This window comes from Schistocerca piceifrons, chromosome 4, assembly GCF_021461385.2.
Source record: "Schistocerca piceifrons isolate TAMUIC-IGC-003096 chromosome 4, iqSchPice1.1, whole genome shotgun sequence".
Lineage (NCBI taxonomy): Eukaryota > Metazoa > Arthropoda > Insecta > Orthoptera > Acrididae > Schistocerca > Schistocerca piceifrons.
Window position 1 is genome coordinate 250,580,255 of NC_060141.1, and position 12,228 is coordinate 250,592,482.

The 12,228-nt window shown below is 37.3% G+C and overlaps 1 protein-coding gene across 5 annotated transcripts in view; it reads right to left on the reverse strand.

Annotated features, from left to right (window-relative positions):
• LOC124796352 (serine/threonine-protein kinase Nek2-like) overlaps positions 1-11,826 on the reverse strand; it is a 70,247-nt gene extending 58,421 nt beyond the window's left edge. Inside the window, exon 1 of one of the 5 annotated variants that reach the window (XM_047260502.1) lies at positions 11,193-11,607. In XM_047260502.1, coding sequence (XP_047116458.1) covers positions 11,193-11,282 — 90 coding nt within the window. In that variant the 5' untranslated portion in view covers positions 11,283-11,607. Of the gene's footprint in view, positions 1-6,745; positions 6,766-11,192 lie in introns of those variants that run through there. The other 4 variants (XM_047260501.1, XM_047260506.1, XM_047260504.1 and 1 more) reach the window with 4 other exon arrangements.
• Between the last annotated feature and the right edge of the window lie 402 nt (positions 11,827-12,228).

The window sequence follows — 12,228 nt, forward strand, 5'->3', positions numbered from 1 at the left end:
AGGACAGATTGAGGATAACTGTATTGTCTTCCTGATGATGATGTTTATGGTGCTTCTAAAATCATGAAAATATCCAGAATGAGAATTTCACCCTGCAGCGGAGTGCGCACTGATATGAAACTTCCTGGCAGATTAAAACTGTGTGCCGGACCGAGACTCGAACTCGGGACCTTTGCCTTTCGCGGGCGAAGTTTGGAAGGTGGGAGACAAGGTACTGGCAAAAGTAAAGCTGTGAGGACGGGGCGTGAGTGTTGCTTGGGTAGCTCAGTTGGTAGAGCACTTGCCCACGAAAGGCAAAGGTCCCGAGTTTTAATCTGCCAGGAAGTTTCATGAAAATATGTTGCTTAAGATTCCAGCAGGTGTCTTTAGCAGTTGGCCAGTGGAAGGAATGAGCAGAACCATGTGGGTGCATAAAGCTGATTAGGACATCTTGTTCATGTGAAATGTCACACACATTTCCAACCCACCAAAAACTGCCATGTATATATGCAACGTAATATCCTGGTTGTAAACATGAAATTGAGATTGCTGGAATTTCTTCATCTGTTTCAAAGGCATTAACTGTGAATGATGTAGCACTGTGAAACTGCTTACTCTGAGCTGATTACAATTAATTGGCTGAATCTGACGATTTTCTCTTGTTCCAGATATTGTATGTCCCATGGCAAACATTGTTTCTTGATCAGGCTAATTTTTTTTCAGTTTCTTCTTTTGATACATAAAGAAAACTTTATGCTTGGAATACTATCATCATCACAGAATTTAAACAAATCATATCGAGTCAATATTTGTAAAAACAAAGATGATGTGACTTACCAAATGAAAGTGCTGGCAGGTCGACAGACACACAAACAAACACAAACATACACACAAAATTCAAGCTTTCGCAACAAACTGTTGCCTCATCAGGAAAGAGACAAGGAGAGGGAAAGACGAAAGGATGTGGGTTTTAAGATAGAGGGTAAGGAGTCATTCCAATCCCGGGAGCGGAAAGACTTACCTTAGGGGGAAAAAAGGACGGGTATACACTCGCACACACACACATATCCATCCACACATATACAGAACGTCTGTACATGTGTGGATGGACATGTGTGTGTGTGCGCGAGCGCACACCCGTCCCTCCCCCCTCCCCCCAAGGCAAGTCCCTCCACCCCCGGGACCGGAACGACTCCCCACCCCCCCCCGCGCACACGCATGTCCATCCACACACGTACAGACGTTCTGAATATGTGTGGATGGATATGTGTATGTGTGCGAGTGTATACCCGTCCTTTTTTCCCCCTAAGGTCTTTCCGCTCCCGGGATTGAAATGACTCCTTACCCTCTCCCTTAAAACCCACATCCTTTCGTCTTTCCCTCTCCTTCTCTCTTTCCTGATGAGGCAACAGTTTGTTGCGAAAGCTTGAATTTTGTGTGTGTGTTTGTGTTTGTTTGTGTGTCTGTCGACCTGCCAGCACTTTCATTTGGTAAGTCACATCATCTTTGTTTTTAGATATATTTTTCCTACGTGGAATGTTTCCCTCTATTATAATCGAGTCAATATTTGGTTATTTAAGGGCTTCTGCAGATTAGCATGGGCTGCTAGTCTTTTCATTGTTCCTCCAGTGCCATCACAAGGCGATTTACCGTGGCTTGTTCCATTCGGTGTGGGCTGGGCTGTTTTGGGGGACGAGACCAAACAGCGAGGTCATCGGTCTCATCAGATTAGGGAAGGAAGTTGGCAATGCCCTTTTTAAAGGAACCATCCCGACATTTGCCTGAAGCTATTTAGGCAAATCACGGAAAACCAAAATCAGTATGGCCGAACGCGGGATTCAACCGCCATCCTCCCGAATGCAAGTCCAGTGTGCTAACCACTGCATCATCTCGCTCGGTCAGCAGTGATGCCAAAATCCTTTTCGTGTAGACATAAATTGAGGAAATTTTTGTAGTTCTTATACAGAGCAGCTGAACCATCACCAAAGTAATAAATGATCTTTTTTTCAATCTTTGTCTTTAAATACACTATTAACTTTACTTGAAAGGCATGGACAGCAATGGTATCATGATGAAGACACTTGCTGATCATACAAATGGTAATATTCTGACATTCTTTACCACCAAAACAGACAACAAATGTAATGGGGTCTGACTATTCTCCCCATTACATCCTTGCACAGCATTTTGAACAACAAATGAATAATTCTCAGCAAGATCCATCAATATAATTAATTCATTTTCTGCAAGATTTCTTTTTAGCTGCTCAAGATATAAACTTTGGTGTTTTGACACAAAGTGATGGCTTTTTAAACAGGTAATTTTCAAAATTTGTGCCTCCATGAAATCTTCACCAGTTCTCTGACATGTACCCAATGTGTGTGCCAGTATAGACCTGTTCCTTGTAATCCACTGTTTCTTCCGGGTCATAATATTTAGAAGTATCTTCAAGAAACACCTCTAGTTGCACTTTTCCTGGATATTCCTCACAACATTGCAGCATACAATCTTTTGACTCCATACTGTGTACAGTTTTTTCCATCGAATCCTTGTAGTCATCTTGGATGGATGTTACTGAAGCCAACATTAATTTGACATTTTGATGAATTGCACATGCACATACTGAATGTGATCCAGAAGCACCAACTGTAGTACACCATTTTGACCAGAGCTCACAACATTTTTAGAAGCTCAGTTGATTTCCATATTGCTTACAATAAGCAATGAACATTTCCTTTAAGTAGCAAAGGAGCAGGGGTTTCTGCTGGTGAAACTTTTCCTCATTTATTCTTTCTGCAACACAATCCTTTTTGCCAGAACATGAGCGAGAAAACTCCTTATCTTCAAAGAAAGTGACAGCATTTTGTTTTACTTCATTGTTAAGTTCTTTTTCCTCTTCAGTTTGCAGGTGTTGCCAAAATCCCATATTTCATCTTTAGTTTCCTAGCCTTCTTCACCATTGTAGTTGAAACAGCAAATCCTTAATAGTCCAGCCATTTGGGGCCGAGGTCAAAATTTGAAGTTTACTGTAATTACTTGAAGTCCGAAACTTAATCTTAAGTTCGTCAATTAAGATGCCCACATCTTTACATTTTTGGCACTCTTCCATTTGTATTTGAGCAATACCTACTTGGTTCATTACAGCAGCTGTGGCAATTAACTTAGTAAAGCTGCCTTGGGCTTTCAGAACTTTGCATTGTATATATCCCACTGAATCCCTTTTGCTGATCTGTTGAAGTTTTAATGGTGACCCTCCAAGTAACGATAATGAAGTATTAGCAGTAAAGCAAGCATCAATAACATCCATGTCTTCAGTGGATGGTAGTTCTTGCTTATCCTGGTGGGATGATTCTTTTTGGGCCACTTCATGTCTACATTTGGTACAAATTTTCTGACCAGGTATAAAAACTTCATTACTCAGTAACTTCAACCTATCAGACACTGCAATGGTTACTGGTATTAAAGGCTTCTTGATTACATGTTCTTCTATACAAAACAGGTTGCAGAAAGTCTTCTGCAGGAATGGAAATTTTGTCATCAGCAAGGCACTATGGTATGAACAAATTTGGGCATCCTCATTAAAATAAAGTCCAGAGCTAAGTTGTCAAGGCTCCTTAACTGATTGTAGTTGACTTCTACCATAATATAATGGTGATGAAATGTGACAATAAGCTCCATCTGATGAAATTTTGAAAGCTCATGAATATCCTGGTTTGAAGCATAGCAGATTCAGACGTGTTTGTATATAAAATATACAGATTAGTGAATCAAAGCATATTGCTTTAGTGCTTACAATCAGCTACAAGAAAGATTATTGGTTATTCACACACTCAGATTGTACAATGTCACCACCAAAGAGCATATCACACATCAGGCTGACACTGTAAAAACTCCCAATAATGAAAGCAGCAACTGAAGGTGGTGATTCAGCAATGTATCACTGCTGTGAAGATAGTGCCTTAAAAAACTATTGCTGCTTTATAATGCTGATGGAAACCGAGTGACAAAGCATATATGCACCAACATGCATTGTAGGGTTAAAACATTCTAAAGCAAAATAGTGTTCCATTATAATCTTCTATATTTTATACTTTTAAGAGCATTTTTTGAGGTTTTATTATATTGATATTCTGTGCTGTAAAAGGACGTGAAAACACTTCTTATTAGCATAGTTACATTCCATAGACCACAGGTGAATCTTATACTATTAAAAGACACTACAATTACACAGTTTTTGATTTACATCCTCAAACTACTCTCCCCCCCACCCAATAATCCATTTTCCCCACTTTTGATAGGTGTTCTTACTTATACGTATGCAAGATCCAGAAATTAAACAATACAGCTTTTTCCAGCTGTGGCAAGAAAAAAAGGATTGAGCAAGACACAGTTGAGATATTGCCCCCCCCCCCCCCCCCCTCCCCCTGAAAAAAATGCTAAAATTTGCACACAGAAAATTTTGGCCAACTTTGTAGATGCACATCTTTTTATCTAGGCATCCAATGTTAATTAAATTTGGTCCACGCATAGACGTCATAGTAGTTTTGGTGTGATTGATTCATATGAAAAGTACCAGTGGTCGGTCAAACCTTGGCTCTCAGAATAGTGTGACAAATTTGTTAGCCATTTTAGAGGCTTCATCTATATTTAGGTGTGGCGAAATCCCTGTTTTTTGCCACCGAGTGATTCAGCGTAGAGAGGTGTTTATGTATATTAAAGCAAATGACCAAATGTTTTCTAGAACTTCTATAAAAGTCTAGCAAACTTGGCACATTTGCACCTTCATATGTGATGTGGGGCCTCTCTTCAAAAGCCCCTAAAAATTCAACCATTGAAGATACTGCACTAGAATTTGGTATATTAACATCAAAGAACATATAGAACCTTCACACTAAATTTCCTTAGATTTGGAGATGGTTGAGTGGGGACACTTTAGTCTTGTTCCCTTTGACATGGAATGACCCAGAAGTATTATACAAAAATGCTAACAATATCACATGGCGTAAGGCTACATTACAAAAGAGCCTGTTAAAATAATATAGGCCATTATAGCACTTGCAGACAAATGGTCATACACTTTTTCAAATGTAACAATGAAAATAATCAATTATTACTGACATATAATGTAAAACACACAGGTTTAACTTTTACAAGCATTCAGAGCCTGTGGCTCCTTCTGGCAGAAGAGTTGAAGGAGAAAGGAGGGGTGAAGAAAAAGGACAGGAGAGGTCTAGGAAAAGGGGTACAGTTTAGAAAAGTCACCCAGAATCGCAGGTCAGGGGAAACTTAGCAGATGGGATGAGAAGGAAAGACTGATTGTTGAGGACTGCACCGGAAGAGATTTGAAAACCTGAGAGCCTTAAGGTGGGTGACAGGGTAATATGCAAGACAGAGATTACTACTAAAACATCATGCACGAGTTAATAAGAGTGAAAAGCTACGTGCATTGTATGTAACAGAGGTGGGAGGAGGGGCAGCGAAAAATAGACAGGTCAGAAACTGAAATATGTATAAAAGTAAAATGGGGTGAAGAAAGAAGTAGTTACTGTGAACAAATGCTGAGATGGAAGTAATTACTGTAAATTAAGGCCAGGTTGATAGTGACTTCCAAGGACTTGTTGCAGTGCTAGTTTCCACCTGTAGATTTCTGAGAAACTAGTGTCTGGGGGAGTAATCCAGATGGCCCATGTGGTGAAACAGGCAAGGAGGGCATGACTGTCATGTTGTAGAGCATGCTCTGCAACAGGATACTGTGTGTTGCCGGTATACACCTTCTGCCTATGTCCATTCATCCTGACTGATAACTGGGTGGTAGTCATGCTGATGTAAAAGGCCGAGCAGTATTTACATAACAGCTCGTATATGACACGGGTTATTCCATGTCAAATCAACACTCCTATTTTACCTCACCATTTTAGATTTTGCTAAAATTTAGTATAGTGGGTGCTGAGACGAAGAAAAATTCCAAATTTCAATTTTTTATCTCAAACCATTCCTGAAATACGGCTATGTAAACTTTTCAAAAACCAGCCAAAAATGTGTGAACGAACTTTTTTTAAATTGCTCTAGACACTGCTCTAATTGAGCCAGAGAGCTGAGAAAGGTGTCATTTTGCATGCTCTTTACAGGGATAGCTATACAACAAAACACAGGTTCTAACGAATAACCTTTTTCAAAATACTAATTAATATTTTGATTTAATTTTTTTACAAAAAGTACATACTTGAAAATTTTTAAAATATTTCCACAACTACTTCATACTGTTGTAAATCACGTAGCAAAATATAAATGTGGGATGATGATGATGGGTTCATAGTCAAAAAAAAATTATTCTGGACTCTTATTCTTCACTAACAGCCGTAGTTTGAACAAACGGACTTTTAACAAACAGGAATTTCATTAAAATATACTGAAAGGTAAGTAAAAAAAGTATTAGAAATATCAAAACATCACCTTATTAAAACAAAACTAATTAGTATATTTCATAAGTGATTACTTATTTTAATTTCATACAACTTAAAAGTATATCAACTGATAAAAGATAAAAGTTTGAGCATTTAACTACAAACTGAAACAAAGTATGAAAAAGCACAAGTATTTACATAATAGTTCTGGTCCATGGTGTTTGGAATGGAACTATTAAACAAAATTAAATGCATAATGCTTGTTTTTGGGTAACAGGAATCTATACATAGCTAAATTTAACACAATAGGTGCTAACAGTAATTTTCAAACAACTTTCTACAAAATATACATTAACACTAACCTGAGACAAAAATTAAGTTTTGAGTTGAAAGCAGTTTCCCAATAAATTGTCTTGGAACTTCACAGACTACATTTTAATAAAGCCGACTGGGTTTGTTTTACATCACTTTCATTAAGAATGTATGTTCTCCCTGTCGGAGTAAATGGATTTACTTTCTTGAGAACATTCACAGGATATCTGCACCTGCAGGATGGGAGAATGACTTAGCTGGTCCACGTGGATGAAGAAAAGTTATTTTCACTTCATCAAGTTCATTGTTTTTTTCTAAAATTTACCCAAGCCACCAGTTTCTGCCATATACAGTGGTGACATAGCCTGATACATCTTGTAACATCAGTTTGTCTGGTGATGTAGTTACTTCCCTCTCCCAACTCTGCATATCACCTGAAAAGTATTTGACTATTAATTTTGATGTAGTGTTGGGAATGAAAGTGTGAAGTAGTTGTGTTCCTTTGATTGTCAATGCCTCTTCAAGCTGGCTTTTTAATAATATTTCTCAAGCAGCATAGTATTCTTGAGTGGAATATGCAAAATCAACTTTTGTGATATTATCTACTGCCCACTCAAATAGATCTCGTGGGGTTTGGATCCGATTTTCGTTTGGCCTTTGCAAACTTGCATGAGCTGCCAGTCCCTTTAACTGAACCCCCTACTCCATCACAAGGCCCTTTCCCATGTGCGGTCACTGAAAAGTGCCACTCAGCTTTTATATTGAAGTCTTCCTCATGAAGGCAAAGGCTCAGGAAGTTTCTCTTATTTTTGTACTGAACAGCAGAACCATCAGAATAATAGTATTTTTTAAGCTTTTGAAATTTATTTGTTAGATAAGAAATAAGCTGCTTTTGAAAGGTGTAAACCACAACTGTATTGTGCTCCAGGCAATCGAAAACAATGACAACGCGCATATGCTCAATTTTGTCTTTCTGTTTGTAATATATAACAAAAGGATAAATTGTAATCTGTTGTCTTGTCCAGCGGTAACTCTGAGCTTCATCCTGTAGAACTATACTATAATTTTCCAAAAAATCACATATGACAACAAATTCATACGGTTTTCTCTTGTGGAGTTAAGGAACGTTCGTTGTTGCTTGACAATGAAGTAATGCTGAATCAAGGTAGACTTCTTACTACAAAATAAATCTATGAATTCTTCAGAAGTTTTCTGGACAATTTCCAGAGTACAGTGGTCAACTGACATCCACAGTCGGAACTGAACTTGTTCAATTAAGTTTTCATCAAAAGTGTGTTGTAAAATTTTACACATGACAGTTTCTCCTGGGCAATATTCACAGTTTCTCATGTTGCAATCAACTGCTGATGGGTTGCAAAGCATTTTTGCAATGCACTGCTTATAACTGTTTAAGTCGCTTTTTGTTACTGTATTTAGTTTGGCATTTTCTATCATTAATTTTGTTTTGGTGAGTTGTGCACACACTGACAGTGTGCGTGCCACTCCAGCCAGAAAATACACAATGTTTCAGTCTCAACTTAGCAAATTCAGAGAAACCTATTTTTGTGTTAGGAAACTTGTATTTAAAACGTCTGTAAGCTTCTTTAACGTTACACGAAATAGGTCTTTTTGATATTTTTGTTTTACTTCCACTTGTTTGTGTAATTGTCACACAATCTTTAATACCTGGCACTGCCCAGCTAACTTCATCATTTTCATTAAATGAATGTACAGTTTTGACAGTTCCTGTTGGTAAACACTTCCCTGGTTTTGGGTTTGGATCTTCCATGAATTCTTTCTCTTTCAAAATGTTTTTGGACTGCCAAATCAGGAGCATTAAATTCCCTCATTATTTTCCTGACACTTCACTTTTCAAGTAAACTTGTAAGAATCATTAGTTATTTTGCTCTATTTATAGTATTAAAGTCTGTTTTGAGATTTTGAACAATGGATTCATCAGTATCAGTATCTGACGAAGTTTCAGCAGCAACAAAAAGTTTACGTGTCACTGGTGAGGAGATTTTTTTTCACTTTTGATTTGGCATAATGCCTAGATGTTACTTTTTTCTTATCAACTGGTGACTCATCTAGTTCTTGAAGTGATGTGTTGAGTGTTGGAACAACGACTGAAGTTGCAGTGAAGTCAGGGTCTTGGTCTGGGATGATTATCTCTGATCCAGAAGAAACTTCTTCAACACCTTTAACATTGATGGGCTCTGGTGTATTTTTCAATGTGGTTACACCTTCCCTACATTTATCACAAATCTTGCCACCACTAGGTATCTGTGGAAATAATTTGGGCACCTATGCTGTGACATTTCTCAGTTTTTTCTGCCTCTAATAAAATGATTTGACTTCTTCAATGGATTACAACACTGCACTCTTACAGCACTGCACCTTTTACTTGGTTCCATATTGATACAAGAACCACTTATAAACTCTCCTTCAATTTATAGATTTACTTTTAAATGAACTATTAAATATACTAGATACAAACTGGTCAACACAGAGGTAACGATTGATTTTCACTAAAACCACAGTACACAGTAATGCTGTAGGCACACTAAGCCTTAGAAGGTAACAGTCTCATATCCTCTCAACAAGGCTCCAGTCTCTGAATGATTGTACAAACATCAAACACTGTGCTTGTTTCAACTTGTTCATAATGTGCTGCACACACAAACAGGAACACAAGCATGCTCAGCCTTCATACAGTGGCTAAAGTCTGTGCTAATGAAATGTGCACTTTTGGACCAGAAGTTTTACATCAATAGTCTACTTACAAGTTTTTCACACCTCAACATTGTGTTTTGCCAGTTAATAGACTATTAGTTTAAACTGTAAGAAACTTAAAAAATAAGCAATTAATAATAGAAAATGTTGTTTAGTTTTGTTTCAAGAAGGTGATATTTATAGTACTTTTTTACTTTCAGTGTATTTTAATGAAATTCCTTTTTGTTAAAGGTCAGTTTGGTCAAACTACGGCTGTTAGTTAAAAACATGAGTCCGGAATAATTTTTTTTAACAATGAACCCATCATCATCCCACATTTATATTTTACCATGTGATTTACAACCGTATGAAGTAGATATGGAAATATTTCGAAAATTTTCAATTATGTGCTTTTTGTAAAAAAAATTAAATCAAAATATTAATTAGTACTTTGAAAAAGGTTATTAATTAGATGCTATGTTTTGTAGTATATCACTGGAAAGAGCATGGAAAATGCTGCAAAATGACACCTTTCCCCGCTCTCTAGCTCAATTAGGGCACCTCCTAGGGCAACTTAAGAAAAAAAGAAAAGGCCAGTTTTTGAAAAGTTTACACGACCATATTTCAGGGATGGTTTGAGGTAAAAAAAATTGAAATTTGGTATTATTCTTAGTTTCAGCACCCACTATAAGTATGCCAACTTTCGGCAAAATCTGAGAGGGTGAGGTAAAAATTTTATTTGAAATGTGTTGATTAGACATGGAGTGACCCATGTGTCGTTTCACAGGTGTATTGCCATTTATCTGCATGTTGTAATGGCACATATTCTTTGTAACACTCTTTTATAATTCAGCCTATGCAATGATATATTACTGGAATTTTAATGCAATACTTTTGCTGCTATTTTACACATGTATGATCTATGTACAACTAAGGTTTTAGTTTTGGTGTCACCTTTGTGCCACGGATGATTGCATATAATTTGAAACAGATAGAACTATTTTGTCTCACACACACACGCACACAAAAGCATATTTTATCATTGACTCCCTGTATGGGAGTCTTGGTACTGTATTCTGCAAGAAAAATCCAGGGTTGTACACAGGAGAGCGTAGTGAGTCACCATTTCCTGTCTTTGTATGTTTCATTTGGATGTTGTGTTATTTCGTGAAAAAATTTCATGAAATGTGAAATTGATATTTATCTCCTTTTTAAAAATGACAATGACTGTGGTCGCACCATAGAAAACTAACAGGCAGCCATACAGATGCACGTATGTATGAAGGCAAGACTGACCAAGGCGTTTTGTTAATTATTTAAAGTAATATTTGGCAGTTGTTTGTGTCAATCTGATACAACAGTAAACACACAGGCTACTAGCAATGTGAGTACTTGTCGTCCACAGTTTGCTTTCTGTACGTAAATTATTCACACCTTATGGCACGATATTGCGTGATTCCCTACCGTTAATAACAAGGTATATTCATAAGCATACAAGTACCTTTAATATGGAATGTACACTATATTAAATTTTATTTTACAACATGTACGTTGTAAGTTTTAGATTTGTGGTTCACCACTGCAGCAAAAATAGTACATTCATGGAACTGAGACAGACAAAATTAAGAAATTATCACACTTTATAACTACGAAAAGTTTTGGGCACCACAGTTCCTCTAACGTTTCTACAGTCTTATCGACTACAGAACTTCGGACCTTTGTCTCTACAGTGTAGCTCTTACCCACTGACCCACACTTACACGATATTACATTGTTGGTACTAACAAAATATGTAGAATATCTGAAATTATCAGCAGATCCCAAAACGCCAAGGTACAATGTTAACAAACTCGCTACATTTGTGCTATAGGGCATCTACATTCGAGTTCATGATTTCAAACACAATTCAATTGTTCAAAGTATAGTCGTTCCTACGGATATTTATATTCAAGACCCGTGGAAATCATTAGGGCGTGTGGAAACTGAGTTTGCAATCACACGGACACTAAAATCTAAATATTGCAACTATTTTGAATTATGTAACAGTTCTTCCGTCACACCTTCTTCTGTTCTTGTGATAATGTTCCATATTTTATAGTCTTCCACACATAATACTTTCCAGTAGTTCGGTTTCTAACTTTGAAGCACGTACCGAACGAACCGGATCCTATCATACAAACAGTTTCATATTCTAGAAGTTGACAGTTCATAATGACAACTCTCCGTTCACTCTCACAACCGTTGATAGTAAAAAACTGCCATTTTTAACGATTTAATCACATACAAAAAGAGGAGCATACGTGGCACAATGACATAAACAAAATAATGATTAGTTGCGTTCTTGTATGGACACCATACTCTACACAATGACAGAAAACAGTACTCGGCATTTAAACATTTAAATTCGTAAACCACTGCTGCAAAACCCCGCGTCAACGCTATTGGTTGTTGCGGAAACTAGACAGTCAAAGACTATCGTGTATAAAAGGATGGAGATACTCTACATACGTGACTACATTTGTACTCAGAAAACTACCATGAAGTGCGTGGCAGAGGGTACGTCCGTTTGTATCAGTTATTAGGGTTTCTTTCCGTTCCATTCACGATTGAAGCACGAGAAGAATGCTTGCTTGAATGTCTCTGTGAGTGCTGTAGTTATTCTAATCTTATCCTCACAATCCCTACGGTATGTGAGCAATATGTAGGTAGTTGAAATATATTCTTAGAGTCATCATTTAAAGCCAGTTTTCCAAATTTTGTTAGAAGACGTTCTCAGGATAGTCTATGTTAATCTTCAAGAGTCAACGTATTAGTGTTTGTA